This window comes from Monodelphis domestica, chromosome 5 (assembly GCF_027887165.1).
Source record: "Monodelphis domestica isolate mMonDom1 chromosome 5, mMonDom1.pri, whole genome shotgun sequence".
Classification (NCBI taxonomy): domain Eukaryota; kingdom Metazoa; phylum Chordata; class Mammalia; order Didelphimorphia; family Didelphidae; genus Monodelphis; species Monodelphis domestica.
The window spans coordinates 94,355,583-94,375,823 of NC_077231.1; the positions used below are offsets into that span (position 1 = coordinate 94,355,583).

At 41.6% G+C, this 20,241-nt stretch overlaps 1 protein-coding gene across 3 annotated transcripts in view; it reads left to right on the top strand.

Annotated features, from left to right (window-relative positions):
- Nucleotides 1–20,241, top strand: part of RIC8B (RIC8 guanine nucleotide exchange factor B) — a 91,959-nt gene that overhangs the window by 53,660 nt on the left and 18,058 nt on the right. For all 3 annotated transcript variants that reach the window (XM_007503366.3, XM_007503364.3, XM_007503365.3), the window contains exons 4-8: nucleotides 850–944; nucleotides 7,421–7,667; nucleotides 12,068–12,163; nucleotides 14,689–14,833; nucleotides 18,139–18,283. In XM_007503366.3, coding sequence (XP_007503428.1) covers nucleotides 850–944; nucleotides 7,421–7,667; nucleotides 12,068–12,163; nucleotides 14,689–14,833; nucleotides 18,139–18,283 — 728 coding nt within the window. The remainder of the gene's footprint in view (nucleotides 1–849; nucleotides 945–7,420; nucleotides 7,668–12,067; nucleotides 12,164–14,688; nucleotides 14,834–18,138; nucleotides 18,284–20,241) is intronic.

Here is a 20,241-nt window from a genome sequence, read left to right on the forward strand (position 1 = left end):
GTGAGTGGGGATTTCCTGTGCGTGTTCATGATTTAGGCTAGCCCTTCTCACTGCCACTCAGTTGGGAGGTCTGGCCTGATGGCAGCACCTCCCAGAAGGGCTCGAGTCACCCCATCCCATTCCGTGATGACGAGTCACCCCCTGTCAGAGGCTGTTCACTTCCACCCGTCATTGAAGGTGAACATCCCCGACGTTCTGGGTGGCGGGACCCTCGATTGCTTGTGTGGCCCCCAGCCCCCTCTGCTGGCTGCCCTCTGGTTCTTTCACTCCGGAGAGAATCGCCGCGTGTGTCTGAACGCCTAGAAGCCAAATGCTGGTGGCCCTGCCTTGTTTCAAACGCCCTGGCTGTCTCTGCTGTCTCTCACCGCCGCCGGCCGGCCGTTGGGAGCGATGTGTGAGCTCTAGTGGCAGGCCTGGGGTTGGCCCCTTCTGGCTCTCTCATTCCCTGCCTGTCGGCCACTCAAAGGCAGGCCTGGGGGTCACATCCTCTTGACTGCGGCTTGTTTGACCAGCCGTGCTGGGGACGCTCTGCCTGCATTATTTAGGGGCAAAGGGCAGAAAGTCGGCCAGGTGGCTCCCTCTGCAGCTTTCTTAAAGCCTCCCTTAGGGCAGCAGTGGGTGGACATGGGAGGCTCTGAGTCCAAATGTGGCCGTGGATGCTTCCTAGTGGGGTGACCCTGGGCAGGGCACCTATCCCAGGGCCCAGCTCTTGCTGCTCTTCTGCCTTGGAATCAACCCTGAGTAGTGGTCTAAGCCCAAGAAGATTAAAAAAGGAAAGTCCTTCCTTCAGGCCTTCCAAGTAAACGTTTGAACTTCTCTTTTCTCCTTCTTGTGTTGTGTTTGCCACAGAGCGACTCTCACCAGTTCCGTGTCATGGCTGCGGTCCTCCGCTACTGCTTGCTGACCATGGGTCCGACTGAAGACAAAACAGAGGAGCTTCACAGGTGGGTGAGCTCCTGGTTCAGAGGCCGCCTTCCTTTGGGGAGGCTCGGAGGGGTCTAGATGGAATTGCTTTTTTTCTTTTTTAAACAAGTCTGAACAACAAGGAGTTAATCCTCCGCCTTGTGAATAAACACAAGGTCACCAGCAGGCTAGAAGTCATTACCATGGCCCAATGGAAAATGGAAAAGAGCTGCTTCAGCCCGGCTCCTTGATTAGTAACCATGGTGACCACCACCAAGTAGGGAAGGATGAGTTTGTTTGCTGCTTCCAAAGTCATCATCCAGAGAACTGGGCTGGTGACAGCCTAAAAATTCTTTTTCTGTTTTTTTTTTTAAGCAGAAGAATTCTCTACCAGGGTGTTTGAGCATCAGGACTTAAAAAAATGCTTTTAAAAGGATCAAGTCACCACTGGAAACACATTGATTTTCTGTGAATTGTTTTCCAGGATTTTTTTTTCTTAGTGTATAATGAAATTTATCAGCATAAAAGAGTTAAGCAAATTAAAATGAATTCCTGCTTCTCAGTTACCAGCCTTCCATTCATAATCTGACTGGTAGAGAGCCCTAGACTTGGAATAAATAAGACCTGGGTTAGAATCTTGCCTCAGACACTGAGTGGTTATGTGACCGTGGGCAAGTCACTTGATCTCTGCCTCAGTTTTCTCATCTGTAAAATAAGGGTCATAATAGCACCCATCTCCTAGGGTTGTGAGGGCCAAATGAGATGGGATACATAAAGCCCTTTGCAATCCTGAAAGTGATGTATATTTTTATTACTACTGCTACTGCTACTAGTACTAGTACTACTACTAAATTTGGGGCTCCTAAACTCTCAAGCTTGCCATTAGAAAACATATGATCTTTTGTCAGAAGGATGGTTTGGTGAAATCTTTTGGAAATAATTATAACAACAATCCACAAGTAGCATTTTCAGGTTTGATAGCAAACTTCCCTTTGAAACAACCCGATGGGTACATGATGAAAATAGTATTCCATTCTGGGGAAACTCAAGGAAATAAGTCCCACTCTATTCTGCCTTGGTCAGACCAGAGTGAGAATATTATGTTCAGGGGGCAGCTGGGTGGCTCAGTGCATAGAGAGCGAAGACTAGTGATGGAGGGCCTGGGTTCAAATTTGACATCAGACACTTCCCAGCTGGGTGACCCTGGGCAAGTCACTTAACTCCTATTGCCCAACCATCACCACTTTTCTGCCTTGGAACCAATACATAGTATTGATTCTAAGGCAAAAGATAAGAGTTTATTAAAAAAAAAAGTAGAAGAATTCTGGACATCGCTTTTTAGCAAGGGCATTGTTTAGCTAGAGACCACCCACAGATGGGGAGCCAGGGTGGGTGAGGTCTAAGTGAGCATATGTCTAGCATGTTACAGGTGTGTGTAGGGAGAGAGTAGAATTCCCTTTCACAGTTTTGGGTTGGGCAATTGGCCTCTTTCAAGTCTGAGATTCTGTAATAGAAAGAGGGTCTCTCACACACATACACACACAGAGAGAGATTTTAAATTTAGATGTTACTGCTTTATGGAAGTGAGCACCCTAGAAAGAATTCTGGATCTGAAGCCCGGAGAATCTGAGGTTGTGTCTCCCATGTTTGATCTTAGGTTAGTCTAAGACTCCCTCAGCCTCCATTTCTCAACTGTAAAATGGGAGTAATCCGGTTCTCCTGCCTTATGTCACAGCACTACCACAAAGGAAGCTCTCAGTAAACCCTCAAGTGCCACAATGACATAAGAAGGAATAGGATGCAAAACTCAAGGAGTTTGTCTCTTGGAGATTTGTGAGAGATTGATTAGAAGTTAAATGACAATATACGGTTTTACTTAACTGCTGATTTGCAACAAGATTGCATCTCTCTCATTTTGGGAAATGAATTTGGGGGCAAAAAGAAAGAAGAGAGGCTCATGGAGACATTTTTTTAATACAGAGACAGAAACTTAAGGAAAGTCAGAAGAAAACAAGACAAATAGGAAAGCTTTGAAAGTAACAAGTTGAATTTGTTAAATGCAACTATTTTAAAAAATCAAGATTGTGTAATAGAGATTCTTTATCATAATCCTTTTCTACTTTGGTTTAGGAAAGTATTCTTTTAAGATAAAAAAAAAAACTTTACCTTTGCAGAAGAGTAAGAACTAAGCCATAGTGACTGAGTTTAAATCTTGCCTCAAAAATGTACTAGCTATATTTCCCATGGCGAGTCATTTAGCCCTGTTTGCCTCAGTTTCGAGAAGGAAATGGCAAACTGCTCCAAGTATCTTTGCCAAGAAAACCCAAATGGCATCATGAAGAATCAGACATGACGGAAATGGTCAAACAACTCTGTGCAATGCATGGTAAGGTCACGTATTCTGTCCATGCAGTTTCTCCCCTATTAGACTATAAACCCCATGAGAGCATGGTTTTGGTCTCTGCAGGTTTTACAATCTCGGCTTCTAGCACTTGATGAAGAGTTGTCAAATTGAATAGAAATTGAAGGAGGCCTTTTAAATGCAGAAACAAAAGCTCGGACAAATTAAGGGACTTGTCCATGGTCACCCAACTAGTAAATGGCATATCTGAAACTCCAGCCTGGTTCTCTGGGCTCCCAAAGCTATTTTTCCACTTGATAGAAGGTGTTGATTTGGGGGAGGGGAAATGAATTGCAGATGGGCAAAAACATCTGAACAAAAACTCCAGGTGCATCCTGGAGACAGCATCTCTGGACATCTATTCTACTCGGTAAAAATCAGTGTCTGGGGCAGCTGGATGTCTCAGTGGATTGAGAGCCAGACCTGGAGACAGGAGATCCTTGGTCCAAATCTGGCCTCAGACACTTCCTAGCTGTGTGACCCTGGGCAAGTCACTTAACCCCAATTGCCTAGTCCTTACCATTATTCTGCCTGGGAATCAACACTTAGTATGGAGTCTAAGACAAAGTGAGCATTTTTTAAAAAATCACTTTGTCTTCTGTGGAGAAGTCAGGTCACAAGTTAGGCTAGGTAATGGGGGTTAAGTGACTTTTCCAGAGTCATATAACTTAGAAGACCATATTTGAACCTGGGACCTCCATCTCTAGGCCTGGCTCTCCATCCACTGAGCCATTTTGCTGCCCCCTAACTACAAGTTTTAGGAAGAATATACCCAAATTGTGTAGAATTAGTAGAGAAAAAAGAGCCCCTGATTTGGGACTCTCCCATTGTTGTGTTTTTCCCTGTAATATTCATCCTTCCGGGTTAGTAAGCTATCCTTAGCCTTCTTTCCTAGGCTCTGCCTGAGAGGGCCATTCTCCACCCCTCCACCAACAAGGGCCCACTTACCCCAGGCACTGAGGATCTTTCTAAATGGGCTTTGCTTTGAAATCTGCATATCAGGAGGGGTTTGGAGCTGAAGGGGGAGAATGGCCTGTCCCGGTGATTAATGATCTCCCCTCAGCCAGAAAGAGGAGAGTAGCCTACTCAAGATTTCTCCCCCCTGCAGCATGCATTCCAACCCCATTATGCACAACTCTGCATACCCCCGACTTCCTGGTAGCCAGAGAATTTCATACACTCTCTGACCACAAATGAAACCATCAGCAAAGTGACAGAGATCAGAAAGCCACACTTCGTGCCCTGAAAAGAATAGCTCAGACACAGTGATCCAGAAAATTAATTTTGTAGTTGTTCGGGAACTTGGTGGTTTAATAAGAAACCAGCAAAGGGGGGGGGGGCTTTTCCTTGAGAAGCCTAAAAAGCACCAAATATTTGTTGAATTGAATGCCAAATTTGGTTCCTTACCATTGTTCAGTTTCTGTAACCTGGTTACTTGACAGCCCTCAAAAAGGGACATAGTCCTCTAAAATGAAGTCAAGGAAGAGAACAACATTTGAAAATTTGGGGATTGGTTAGAGTTCTGGGATCCCAGCCTCATTCCTGGTACCCCAAGCACCTTAATATTGAAGCAGAATGGCAGATGTGAAATTTCAGGGACGTTATTAGAGGATAACTGGAGATTTCCCTTAGTTTGTTATTTAAGGGGATCCCCCCCCCCTTCTGTTTATCTCCTTTGGAAATACAAAATTCAATCCCAGCTGCCACCCAATTAATCTAGGAGGAAAAAGCCATTTGGAGAGTTTTACCTATTAGCAGAGAAGCAGACCCAGAGGCAGAGGCTGAGAGGTCCAGTTTCAGATATGGTCAACATCTAAATTTGTTCTACTTGACTACACATATCTGATGCAAGGGAAGGAACTTTTGGAGCAGGAAGACTTATCAGGGGAGTAAAGGAGGTAGTGATAATTAAATTCTGTTTTAAAAAAGAATCTATGAAATATGTAGAAAATACCCAGTAAAAAGCAGAAGGAAGGTCAGAGCAAGACACAGATCAGTCAGGCAGTGTTGTTTAAGTGATATACTTAAAAAACAAGCTAGACATAATAAGGATTCAGTTTTACACACAATCATCTTTTTCTCTTGTGTATGAAAATACTTGTCGATCTTAATTAAAAAGAAAAAATTTAAATTAGGAAAGATGTTAGAGATACATTTATTTTAAAAAAAGAACCTCAAGCATTTGTAAAATTAAAGGGTGGGAAAAGAATTTTTTAAAATGTGTTCCTTAAATGGCAGGATGTCCCTCAATTGGGGAATGACTGAACAAATTGTAGTATATGATGGTGATGGAATACTATTTGTGCTATAAAGTGAGGAATTGATTGATTTCTGTAAGAACTAGAAAGACCTCCATGAACTGATACAGAGTGAAACAAGCAGAACCAGGAGAACACTGTACAGAATAACTGGAACATTATGGGATGATGAAATGTGATGGACTTTGCTACTAATAGCAATGCAATGATCTAGGACAATTTAGAGGAACTTGTGAGAAAGGACTCTGGGAGCAGAAATGCAGAAGAAAACAGATGATTTATCACTTGTTTAGATGGGTGTTTGATTTGGGGTTTGGTTTTAAAGGATTATTCTTTTACAAAAATTAATAATATGGAAATAGGTTTTGAGTGATAATGCATGTATAACACCGTGGAATTGCTTATCAACTCTAGGAGGGGAAAGGGAGACAACAAGAATGATGTAACCATGGGGGGGGGGAGGACGGACACAAGGTAGCTAAGTGGCTGAGTGAGTGGATTGAGAGCTAAGCCTAGAGATGGGGTCCTGGGTTCAAATGTGACCTCAGACTTCCTAGCTATGTGACCCTGGGCAAGTCACTTAATCCCACTGCCCAGCCCTTACCACTTTTCTGTCTCAGAACCAATACTTAGTATTGATTCTAATACAGAAAGTAATGGTTTTAAATATATATATATATATATACACACTTTCCTTCATAGTAGATTTTCTTTACTTATAAAGACCTTTCATCAAACAGGTTTGTATTAGGGAAATCAGAATGAGAGCAGTATTTGTTTGCTTATTTGAATGGGGGTGTTTAAAGGTTCTCCCTGCCCCCCCCCAAAAAAAAACCCCTGCTACATGTTATTTTCCAGCCATCTGCAATGAAGCAACTAGAAAATTTTTTTTTTCCTTTTCAAAATAAACTAAAAAATGAAGTCTTTGAAAAACTCATACTTGAAGGAAAGGGAAAGATTGAGCTTCAGAAGAGCAAGAAAAGCATTTCACAAAGGTTTTGTTGTTGGGAGGGGGATTCTACAAAGGTGCCACTGGGACGTGTCCTAAACTACACTGGACTCGTAGAACTTTAAACCCAAAGAAGGGAAGAGGAGAGGACCTTTTAAAATCAGGATTTAAGACTTTCAGAACATTGCCTGAAGCATTGAAGCCAGAAATGTGATTTTTTTTTTCAGCACTGAGTTCTTTGTCAACTAGTTGTGAAGTTACTGCTTTTCAGAAGATTAAAACAGCCTCTAGAATGGTTTCTCTTTCTGGTGGGAAGGATACCCTGTAATTGGAGAACAGGCCAAATTTAAAAGTAGCTTACACCATCCTTGTAATGGATTTGTTGTACAATGAATCAGCCTAACATTGCATCAATCGCTCAAAAACTGTGTGTGAGTTCCCCCTGCTGGTGTATGGAGGGCTCAAGCTCATGTCTGTTGTTCTCTTAAGGAAAGATGATAGGGAAACAGGTCTGCAGCAGCCATGTTGGCTTCTCTTACAAACTGGATGAAAGAGAAATGAGAAAATTATTTTGCTCATAAAGAGTACAATGAAAAGTATGTATGAGAACCTATTCATTCCTATTTTCTAGATCCAGCAAGTGACCCATCTAGTTGTATTAGCTTATTCGTCTCTTTTACCTTCCTTATTTTTTCTTTTCAGTTATTTATTGGGTCAGGAGAGAATTTATTCCCTCTCTCTTGTGTAACTTACTATCAAATATAATGGCACCTTTTTAAAAGGTTTTTGTTGTTTTTTAAAAATTTGCTTCCTTAGAGCCACTTAGAAACTGTTATCCTCTCTTTTTTATAAGTGCTATTCACAAATATTTAGAATAAAACATTTTCAAATGTTTTTTTTCCTTCTCAGCAATGCAGTCAACCTTTTAAGCAATGTTCCAGTCTCATGCTTGGACGTCCTCATTAGTCCATTAGCCCAGGATGAAATTGCCCAGGAGGCAACAACTCTGGATGAGCCGCCCCAAGAAGCTGAAACGGGCCAAGATGAATCAAGGGAAGAGGAAGCCAATTTGAAGTACAATACCATGGTGTACAATGGCATGAACATGGAGGCTATCCGTGTTCTTCTTGATTTTATGGAGAAGAGAATAGACAAGGTAACACCAATGGCCGGGTTACTTTGAGAGGTGCCCCCAAATTAGCTGCTTCCTGAGGAATTTGAACTAGCAGAGGCCTTGGAAATGAATCTTAAAACTCCAGCTTTTGATCTGGAAGGGACCTTAGTAATGAACTGGGCCAATAACATTTTTTAAAAACCTTTCCCTTCTTTCTAAAAATCAACACTAAATATTGATTCCAAGGTAAAAGAGGGGTATTGGGTATTGGGTGGTTAAGTGATTTGCCCAGGGTCTCACAGCCAGGAAGTAATCTGAGTCCAGACTTGAATGCAGGACCTCCCATCTCTAGGCCTGGCTATCTGTCCATGGAGCCACCAAGCTACTCCCTGTTTCCCTCTTGTCTCTTTCCCTTATTTCCCCCAATTACTTCATTTTTAAAGAGGAAGAAACTAGTACAGAAAGATAAATGGGGGGGAGGGGGGTAGAGCTGCAGAGATTGTTGGGAAAAGGAAATATGAATGACCTCTGATGACTTACTATTGGCAATAAAGAATTCATATGTCTTAGCATCCCAAATACTGCTTCAAAAATTTTATCCCATGTATCCTACTTGGGATAAGCATCCTACTTATCCCGTGTATACTACCTTTACACAAACTGATCATGTGCTAGGCCATAATAAAATGATCAATTCAAAAAGACTGAAGAAAAAGACTAACAAAATCAATGAAATGTTATTTAAATGTTTTCATAGAAATATCAAATTGCCAAAATTTTTAAAAGGTGTGAATTTCCATTTTATGAGAGACAAGGAGAATTATAAAAACTGTCTTTACCTAAATATGTTATCAATAGAACGTGAGAATTTCAAAGCTGAGATATGAAGTACCCAAATTAACAAAACAGGGTGTAGGGCTCCAAGGCAATTCTAGAAAAAGAAATTGTGTAAGCATAAACTGAAAGAGAAGCCACTGATCTAGAAGGATTTTTCCATGTGACTTCAACTGCTTAAATTCACTATTTAAATTCAAATAGCTAAAGAATAGCTTATACTTACACCTTTAAAATGGAGAAAGGAGGCATTCTACCACCCTTTTCTTGAGATAAATATGGTCCTCCTGCGGAAACCAGAGACAAGCCAAGCAGAGAAAGAAAAGTTTAAATCAGTTTCAACAATAAATATTGGTCAAGCAATTTTAAAATAAAAATCCAGCAAGGAAACTACTGCAAACAAATGATTCATCATGACTGATTCTGATTCATGCCAGGAGTTCAAGAATGGTTTAGCATTAGGAAAATCATGAGAACAATTATGCACATAAACCAAACCTCATCATTGTATCAGTAAGTGCAGACAAAGCCTTTTGACAAAAACACTTCACTCATTTGTGTTTAAAACCTAGAAAAGCATAGGTTTGGAAGGATCATACTTAGATATGATAAAAATCATTTATCTGGAACCAAGTGAGATAGAAAAACCCAAACTAGAAGCTTCCCATGTACCAACAAGGACATGCAAAGATCCTTTGTCTTTGACAAAGTTCTAAAATGTTCTCTAACAGAAAGATACTAGAGAGAACTGAAAACCTAAACATTGACAGAGAGGAGAAAAATTTGCAGACAAGATGATCATTTGTTTGAAAAACTTAAATGAATCAGCAAATAAACTGAGGTGATGAATAGCTTTAGCGGGATACAAACTATGTCCACAAGATATCAGCATTTTTTTTTTAAACCCTTACCTTCCGTCTTGGAGTCAATACTGTGTATTGACTCCAAGGACTCCAAGGCAGAAGAGTGGTAAGGGCTAGGCAATGGGGGTTAAGTGACTTGCCCAGGGTCACACAGCTGGGAAGTGTCTGAGGTCAGATCCGAACCTAGGACCTCCCATCTCTAGGGCTAGCTCTCAATCCACTGAGCTACCCAGCTGCCCCTGATATCAACATTTCTATAGTAGTAGTCTCTCGGTAACCGAGGATGACGATTGTCTTTGTGTGTTTTTGTGCACAAAGACACTTGTGCATGAATGAGATTTAAGTGGAAAAGTCGATGCACAGAGACAGTCCCACTCTCTTGGCGTTGGAAGCCTGGGTCCAGTGGCACGAAAAGTCGTTACGCCTGGAGACTTCCTCAGCTGCATTGGATGGCCGTGTTGTATTTTGTGCTCCAACACGCCCTAAGCACTCCACAGTGCCTTGCTGCATCGCCCTCTCAGCCGTTGAACCTTCTTATTGGTTTCTTCCATTTGTTCAGCCGAAGCAGTCTTCACATGCTATAGAGAACTAAAAAATCAAAAGGAAGTGAAAGAAGTTTGATTTTTTAAAAATGACAAAATCGACAGACTCTCTGGGAGTTAACATGGGATTTACACAAATACAACTATTAAAACTTTTTTTCTTTGAAAAATGATTTGAATAACTAGAGAGATAGATACTGTTTATTGCCAAGTGGTCAGTCAGTAAAGCCTTATTAAGATTCTACTATGTGCCAGACGCTGTAAGAAAGACAAAAGCCCGTCTTTGCCCTTGAGGAACTCAACATCTAGACAGGATAAATTGGAGATAATTATCAGAGGGAAGGCATGAGTATTATGGGCAATCAGAAAAGGCTTCTCATAGAAGGAAGAATTTTAGCAGAGACTTGAGGGAAGCGAGGAGGCAAAAATGAGGAGGGAGGACTCAGAATTCTAGGCATGGAAGACAACAGATGGAGTGTCTAGTGAAAGGAGCAGCAAGGCAGAAGTTGTCACTGGCTCAGAGTGTGGTGGGGTTGAGGGGCAATAAAACGTCAGAGGCTGGAAGAGTGGGGCAGAGCTAAGTTGTGATGGGCTCCGAGTACAAACAGCAGGTTTTATAGTCAATTCTCGTGATGATAAGGAGTCTTTAGAGTTGTTTGAATCCATGGGGTTAGGAAAGACACAGTCAGACTTCGGGGTTTTAGGAAGTTCACTTTGATAGCTAGTCGAGGGAGACCGGCCAGTAGGCTACTGTAGTGGTCCAGGGACGAAGTGAGTGGTGCCAATATCATAAAGATAATGATAGTATCTAAGTTAATTTTAGGCATATTGCTACTTCCAGTAACACTACCAAGGTGGGATTGGGGGAGAAATATTTTTTAAAATTATAATTTATGATGAAATTCACATGCTGGATCAAAAGGTCTAGAATCTGAGTCAAAATGGAAATAAGGGAGCAACTAAAAGACTCAGTGGATTAAGTGCCAGACCTGAAGACAGGAGGTCCTGGGTTCACATTTGACCTCTGATACTTCCTAAAATCAAAAGAACCACCTTTCATAGCGATAATGGAAGGAATTATTCTTGACGGGAGAAACCAAGCAAAGTGGCCGTGAGGAGAAAAAAGAGACAACTTCAGTTACATAAAATTAAAAAGCTTTCACACAAAGCCAATGCATGTAGAAGAATAGATGAATTAAACAAGTGATGAGGACAAACTTTGTATCAAATATCCCTGATAAAATTTGATATCCAAGATGGATGGGTAATGACTCAAAATGGAATACTACAGATCATTTTCCAATATATTGGTTATTAGTAGATTGTAAGCTCTTTGAGGACATGGGATGTCTTTTGCTTCTTTTTAATCCCCATTGCTTAATACAGTGCTTAATATTTATTAAATAGAATAAAAGTGATCAAAAGATAGGACAAATGGTTTTCAAAAGGAGAATTACTAGCTGGCAATGACCAGATGAAGAGAATGAAAACAAGTCTGAGGTTTTTACTCCATGATATTCAAATCGGCAAAGATGATTTTTTTAAAAATGGAAGCATTGGTGGAGTTAGGAAGTCCAATGAAGCACCGTTGGTAGAGCAGTAAATTTGGTCTAAAGTTCAGGGATGCAATTTGGAGTTACGTAAGAAAAATGACTAACGTGTTCATAACTTTTGACCCATTCATTACAATTCTGGGCAAATACCCCTGTTTGCTAAAAGATGGGGGGGGGGGGGAATATATGTACCAAAATATTCAAAGCAGGCCTTTTTTGTATAGCAAAAAGCGAGTGGGGAGCACTTAGGTGACTCAGTGGATAGGCAGCCAAGCCTGGAAAAGGGAGGTCCTCGGACATTTCTTAGTTGTGTGACCCTGGGCAAGTCACTTAACCCCCATTGCCTAGCCTTTACCATTCTACTGTCTTGGAACCAATATATAATATTGGTTCTAAGGTGGAAGCTAAGGATTTAAAAAAAAATTAAGCAGTTGAATGAAGCACTAAAATTCTGGGACACCCCACTTTGGAGAGCTGACAAAGCTTGAGAATCAGTAATGCTCCCCCTAAACTGATCTTTAAGTTTTAACTCTTTGAAGAGATGAGACATTGTCTTTCTTTTTCACTCAAACCAAAGGGCAGATTTCTGTGATTTGTGTGCCTTTTGTGAAATCCTGTCAGCTAACTCACCTTCTTTGGGTCTTTTTTAGGGAAGCTGCTACCGGGAGGGCCTGACCCCAGTTCTCAGTCTCTTAACCGAATGTTCCCGAGCTCACCGAAACATCCGGAAATTCATTAAAGACCAGGTAACAGCTGAATGTCTATATTGACTCTACAGGCCAGCAGCTTAGAAGCTGTCATCTTTTACTTGCATTTTCTTTGTACTCCTGATTATTTTATCAAGCGCAGACTCTGCCAAAATGTTGGGGTGCTGACATGTCTATAATCAGGAAAATAACCAAGCCTCCAATATTTATGGTAGGGATGGGCTGGAGTCAGAAAGTATAGGGGGAAAAATACAGAATAAATTTATATTAGATGATCAATCAATAAATACTTTTTGAAAACTTATTTTCCCAGTTACATTGTTGTGACAATTTTCAGTGTACATTTCCTGAAATGGTAAGATCCAAATCTTCCTCCCCTCCCTCCCAAAGATCACAAGTCATTTGATCTGGGTCATCCAAGTATCATTATACAAAATATACTTTTATCAATAAATATTTATGAAGCACCTACTATGTGCCTAGTGCTGGCCTGAGCTCCAGAGATACAAAAAGAGGCCAAAGACAGCCCCTGCCCCCAAGCATCTGACAGCCTAATGGAAGAAGAGGAAAAAAGTTATTTAACTGGGTTGTGATCTGTGGAAGACAAGTATGAAACATGGAAAGGATCTGACATTGGACCTGGAGTCAGGAGGTCCTGTCTTCAAATCCTATCTCAGACACCCACTAGCTATAGGACTTAGGCAAGTCACCTAACCACTCAGGACCTCAGTTTCCTCATCTGTAAAATGGATGCATTGGATTCTGATTCCCTTCTAACTTTAAGTCAATATTCCCGAGATAGTTTTTCAAGGGTACAAAGAAGGGGAGATGGTCATGGATGAGGTTCTACGGTGCAAAAGATCTTGGAAGCTACTAGTGATTCCAAATAGGTTATTTCAGCTTGAGGGGTGAGTAAATTGTTTTAACATTTTACATAATAAATCTACAAATTACATATAAATACTATCTGTAAATAATATAAAGAAATGTATAAATGTTATAATGAGAGAACAGGTTGGGTTTTTGTTTTTTTTTAATAAGTCTTTCCTTTAAGGGATAACTGAGCAGAGATAGAATTCATGTAAAAATAAAAGGTACCAATAAAAATCCATTTCTCAAAAAAAAAAAACAACCCATTTTCAAATGCCAAATGACTTAGAACTTTCTAGTTTATTTTTTTTTAACTGACACTCAAAATAGGTTTTATCCTCTAGAGCCACAAATCCACACTTACATACATGGTCCTATTCTTTTGTCAGAAGGTGGCCCCAGAGCCATTTTGTTTGGCTCATTAAATGAGTATTTACCAGGCATGTACTCTAGGCCCAGTCCTGTGCACATTCCCACAAGATGAAGAGAGAAGTGTTGGACCGTGGTTTCCAAGGCAGCTAGGTAGCACAGTAGATAGAGCGCTAGGCCTAGAGTTGGAAGAATCTTGGTTCAGGTCTGGCCTTGGACACTTCCTTGTGAGTGATCCTGGGCAAGTCACTTAACCTTGATTGCTTAACCCTTGCCACTCTTGTGTCTTGGAATTTATATTGATGATGTTTCCAAAATAAAAGCAACTTGGTTTCCTACTTGTGGTATATTTGGGGAGGCAATTAAAAAAAATCATAGTATCAATGAAAAATCCTGTGGTTCAGTCTGTTTTACAGGAATTCAGAAGAAAGGAGGATCCCTTAGGATCCTTAGGGCCAGACCTTCTTGGTTGAAGTTAGGACTTAGTCTTCCTTTAAGGCATGGCTTGTGATAAACCAAGATGGAAGAAGGCCAAAGGGGAATGAGTATTGGGGGGGTGTTTGCCTTTGGGGGTGAGGGACCTGGGAACCTAGGAAGTTGTTTCTGTCCAAATGGTCAACCTTAAGCATTCTTCATTATGTTGGTAGGACATCCATTCAAGGGGGAAAGTGTCCCCTAGGTTCTGTTACAGATATGCACATTGTGTGGGGTTTGATTTTGTTGGGCATGAGGAAAGCAAATCTTCCTGGTGCTCTTTCTCTCCTCCTGGAAGTAGGTGCCTGAGGTCTTTATAAAACAAAGCCTATGGGTGAATTGAGAGCCAGGCCCAGAGATGGGAGGTCCTGGCTTCAAATCTGGCCTCAGACCCTTCCTAGCTGTGTAACCCTCATTGCCTAACCCTCACTGCTTTTCTGCTTCAGAACTAATACACAGTATTGATTCCAAAATGGAAGCTAAAGGTTTTTTTGTTTATTTGTTTAAAAAAAAAAACAACACCCAAGCCCATGAGATATTTGCCACTCTGATGATGATTGAGTTTCATATTACCTTTCTGGCTGCCCAAGGTAGAAAGAGCACTGGAGGCAGACCACTAGGCTCTATCCTGCCTTTGTTATGTATAACCTGTGGACAAGGTCCACCTCATCAGCTCCCTGTGCCTCAGTTTCATTTTCTGTAAAATGAGAGGGTTGGACAGATGGCTCCCCAGTCCCTTCCAACTCTAGATCTAAGATGGCAGCTCTTGGACAGATTCATTCTTCCCCTCTAGTGCCTGAGGATGCCCGTAGGACTTTGGGCCACAGTCAACATTGTATTTGTGTCATCAGGTTCTGCCACCTCTGAGAGATGTGACCAACCGCCCCGAGGTGGGCTCCACCGTGCGGAACAAGCTGGTGCGCCTCATGACGCATGTTGACCTTGGGGTCAAACAGATCGCAGCTGAATTCCTTTTTGTCCTTTGCAAAGAGAGAGGTAGGTGGGGACCACTTTGCCTTGCTTTCTGCTAATGCTCTTCCTTAGGGCCAGAGGAGAAACTTTGAATGAAAGGTCATCCTGGAATGAAAGGAGCCAAGTTCATACCCAAAGTGTTCTCCTTCCCTCCACCCCTTGGAATCTCGGACTCCTTCAGAAGGCCTTTCTGGATTCCACTAGTTGTTAGTGTCACATCTCCCTAGTAGAATGGGGGCTCCTTAAGGGGAGAGATTGTCGTATTTATCTTTTTATCCCATAAACCTGGCACATAGTAGGTACTTTAAAAAATACTTTTGTCAATCAATGATTTGATGAATCTCAGGTCCTAGACTGATAGGTATACAGTCTGGCACCAGGCTGGTCCTTAAAGCCCTTCCAGGTTAGAAGGACTCCCCAGAGCCTGCCCTCCACTGGCCCAGCCTCCAAGGACCAAGGGTCAGAGGTGAGGACTCAAGAATAAACTTTATATTTATATTCCCTTTTATTTGGCAAAAACATGGCCTCCAATGAAACACTTTAATTTTGTTGGTTTGAGATTTGACAAGCCCTTATCTGATCCTCACAGGGTCCTTAAGAGAATGCTTTCTAAAGTCTGAAGTAGTAAGTGTGAGGATTCCTCCTCCGGGGCTTGTGGCTGTGCTCCCTGGTGCTTTCCTGACTCTGTTGACTTGGATTTTTTCAGATCTATCCCTTTCCAGAGGAAGCTCTTATTGATGACTTTCTTTCTGGAATATGGGAGTCTCTACCGTCATCCCCCCTTCTTTGTCTCTCCCCCTCCCTCCCTCCGTCCTTCCTTTTTCCTGTCACCTTTTTTCTTCCCCCTCCCCACTCTCAACATACTGCCTATAGTTTCCTTCCTCTGTACCTTCTCCAGCTATTTGTTTTTTTTTTTGGTAAGGTGCATTTGCCAGATGTATACAGCCATTGTGTGACAGAAACACTGATTTTATCCAACAAAGCCTTCTGTCTCATTTCCTGGCCTGTGTGTTTTGAGATTATCTTCACCATTTCGGTCATGGTTGCCTAATGGGTTGGCACCTTCAGAAAGAACACCCAATGATTTGATTGCTTTTTGAGGCCACAAATGTTAACTCAGCATTGTTCTTCTAAGCATTGTTTGAATGAGTTTTTCCCAAGAGCTCAGAGTGAAGTCACCTGCCAATTTGCCTGTCCAATTCTGGCATTTTGTCCTCCTTTACCCTGCTTTATAACTTATTGTCTGAATGAATGTTTGAATGAATTTTAAAGCACTTATTCATTACTTACTGTGTACCATGTCTGTGCAAATACAGAAGTAGAGCAGTTCTTGCTTCCTGGGGCTCGTGTTAGATGTCTGCAGGATTACACATTTTATTCCTGGCCTCCTCTCCCGGGTCGTTTATAACAAATGATAAAGAACAACTATCATAAGCACTACTTCCTGGGTAACTCTGCTCTTGAAACAGCCCATCAGAAAGGGGTCCCTCCTTTCTCGTAACCCATTCTCTAGCCATCCCTAACAAATGGTGTGCCCGTGACCTCTGCCTCCTTTTTCTTGGCTCTTGACAAAGACTATCACCAAAACCTCTTGAAGGGTCTCCATAACTGTTGTCTACCGTTCCTCCTCCTTGGTGATGGTCCCCACAGTTTGCTGTGATTTTTGCTGAAGATCCCAGGGTGTCTTCAGCACTTTTTTTTTTAACCCTTGCTTTCTGTCTTAGAATTAATACTAAGTATTTGTTTAAATAGGAGAGCTGAAAGAGCAAGGCATTTGGGGTTAAGTGGCTTGCCTGGGTCCCATAGCTAGGAAGTATCTGAGGCCAAATTCGATCGGAGGACTTCCCATTTCTAAACCTGGCTCTCTATCTCCCAAGCTACCTAGCTGCCCTATTGGCATTTAAAAAAAACCCTTACCTTCTGCCTTAGAATTAATACTGTGTATTGGTTCCAAGGCAGAAGGGGCAGTAAGGGCTAGCTAGACAATGGGGGTTAAGTGATTGATTTTGACATCTTTTTTTAAAAAAAATTTTTTTTTTTAGATTTTTCCATGTTTCCATGATTCATGTTCTTTCCCTCCCCCCTCCCAGAGCTGACAAGCAATTCCATTGGATTGTATATTGTCGCTTGATACCTATTTCCATGTTATTCATTTTTGCTATAAAGCAATTTTTTAATGACATCTATTTAATGATGCTTCCCTGAACGCTTTTTCTTTTCACTCTCTGGTTTCCTTTCCATCGGTTAAGCTCTTATAAAGTAGAAAGACCAATTATATAGTCTAGTTATTGCATTATTTCAGGTTTAACTTTTTCTTTGGTAAATCCTCCAAAGTGTAAGCTCTCTGAACCTTGAACCTCCCATGTGAAATCTTTATAAAAGGGCAGGCTCTTGAAATGACACTTCCCAACAAGATGGCAGCCCTTAGGTACTTGGAGAGTTTGTCACCCTGTGGAAGACGGAGTTGACTTGTTCTGCTTAACTCCAGAGGCCCCAGTAGAAAAGGGTTTAAGCTCAGTAGACCTTGCTGACAGTATTGTCCCAGAGTGGTAGGGGCTGCCTTTTACATAGGTCCCAGATTCCCTGTCATTAAAGGTCTTCAAGCAAAGGCTGAGGAACTCTTGTAGATTGTTACTGTTTAGAAGAGACCTGAAGCCCCTCCCAACCTGACATTGTGGGAGCTTGATTCTGTATTCTCCTGTTCTATTTACTAACTCCTCTCAATTTATTCTCCTAGTCCTGATAACATTTCTCTCCATTTCCTAGAAAAGAGGTGTAAAGCAGGTTTTATCTATTCCATTTGCAGTATTATATATTCGGTAAAATCCCCATGTGGCTCACACTGAGCCCTAGGACCCTCTGTGTTAGGAGCTATGACTAAAGAAATCGGTTCCCCAATGGCTGGTGACTCATTTATTGCTGGCTCTCCTAGGGAATTAAAGACACTCCTTATGTAAGTGTCTTCCATCAGTGCCTCTTGAGTTCAGACCCAATCTCAGACACTATATGGTCCTGGACCTCTGTTTGCCGCAGTTTCCTCAATTGTAAAATGAGGATAATAAAAGTACTTACCTTCTAGGTTTGTTGTGAAAATCAAATGAGATCATGTTTTAAAAGTGCTAAGCACACTGCCTGGCACTCAGAAGATGTTTAATAAGTGCTTCCTTGCCATACTATTTCCAGAGGGTACATAGGGCACAATCCTCATCACTGTAGCACCTCCTGGAAACATTTGCTGGGAAGGATGTGGCTAGAGATGGCCATGAGCACAGGGACTCACTCAGGTTGACTCGATTGTAACAACTGACTGGCTCTCTGTGACTTTGCAGTGGACAGCCTCCTGAAATACACTGGGTATGGCAACGCAGCAGGACTGTTGGCGGCCAGGGGCCTCTTGGCAGGAGGAAGAGGAGACCACTGGTACTCGGACGACGAAGACACAGACACGGAAGAGTACAAGTCGGCAAAGCCCAAGTATGGTATTACTCCTTGTTTGGACCCACCTCTCTCTCTCTCTCTCCATTGGGTTATTGTCTGTCTCTCTCCCTGTCTCTTGCTTTTTCTTTCATCTTCCAAATGGTTCCTTTCTCATGAGGATGTTCTGATGGAGCTTCCCAATCTTCCATGAAAGTGATGGTTTTAGGTGATATTTTAGGGAAGGGCAGGATAACAAGGAATAGTCTCTGCTACTGCCATGGCCCTTCCAATCAGTGAGTTAGCCTTTCCTAAATGGTCCCAGATATAGCTCCTGGGTATTTAAGATGCCAGTAATCACATACTGAAAGCTATTTCTTCTCACTCTCTGGTTGCCTTTCCATCCCTTAAGCTCTTGTAAAGTAGAAAGACTAACTGTATAGTCTAGTTATTGGATTATTTCAGGTTTAACTTTCTTTGGTGAATCCTTCAAATTCTAGCCTTTCGTGAACCTCCCATGTAAAAGTCTTTGTGAATAGGGAAGCTCATAGAATGATGGCGACTAGTCGCCATGGAAGGAGCTTTAATCAGATTAGTACTTGGGGAATCATCTTTGCCAAATGCCCTAAATGACATTAGTGCCTCGGGTAAGAAAACCAGAGCCCCCAGGGAGTCTCACTGGCGTCAGAAGATAAGATTTAGAGACTGCCCAGCTGCAATATTTTATCCCAAGTCAAACTGCCTTCCTCTCTTGTGGTGTTCTTGGCTTCCATCACTGAGGAGTGACCTCCACTCTTGTCTTTTGCGTTTGCTGACCCAGATAATGTTGGAGGGTGATACTCTTCCTTTGGGGCCATCATCAGTGGTGCCCAGAGTCTCTGGTTCCCTCCTATGATCTTTAAAACACTACTGGGGACACACAGTGGGAGCCTGGAGATTGAAAATTGACATCTGCCAAATGAGAATGGGTTTTTTTTTTCCTCTTCTTAAAATAAGAACAAAACGAAAACTAATGTTTTTATCTTCTATTGAATCCTTCTAGCACAAACTCCCCAGTCATCACCGTGGAAGTAGGCTATGAAAATACATCTAAGCTTCTAATTGTTCAGGATTCTTGTGGCAAGCTTCTTATGGAAGTGTGGGTTGATTGAAAGGCTCTTGGCAAAGTTCTAATGTAGTCAGTCCCAGCTGACTCCTGTGTGGTGTGTACTCAAAAGACAAAACTTGCTCAAATAAAACCGTCGGCGACCCTTTCGTTCACCAGAATAGTTCCTCTGGATGTTTTCCTTTTAGGCACCATGTAGAAAAATTATTCAGACCTAAGAGAATTCTTGTTCATTTCTTCTGGGCACACATCAATCTCGGTCCTTGCTAGTTTTTACTTTTTAGATTCCATTAATCAATTCACATCAGAAGGGCATTTTCATGCCAAACTCATCAAAAACTATATTGGAATGTGAGGCCTTAGAATTCACCAATTGGGAATTTTAGGAATTTAAAATGAAGGAGAAACTGCTGGAGGCCTGTATTATATACCAGGAATATATGTATACACAGTGAACCAGGATAGGAAGCCTAAGTTTAAAACCTCAATGTCTCCTAAACAGCATCATGATGATGTGACCAAAATTTCAGTGAATAATTTTGCATCCAAAATCTGTGCACCATCAGGTGAAGCCAAAATCTTGTGTGGGATTTTTTGCATGTTGATATCAAAGAGGAATCCAGAATGTACCCTAACTAAAAAGGAATGAAAAATTTGAAGAGAACTCAGGTCAGAACTGGGAACCTGATGGTGGCTCATGGCATATTAGTTTTCTTAGAAAGCCAATTTGAAACAAGAAATGGGATGCTGACTGTAGTTACATTGTCTCTCACTTCCTTTGGGGGATCAAACTCTTTACTCTGGTCCTCATATCCCCAAATAGAAACCTTCTTAAGCCTTTTGACCTATCTTGAAAACTAGAATGGGTGTCTTAGTCTAAACAAAATAATCTTTACAGTCCAATCTTAATAAA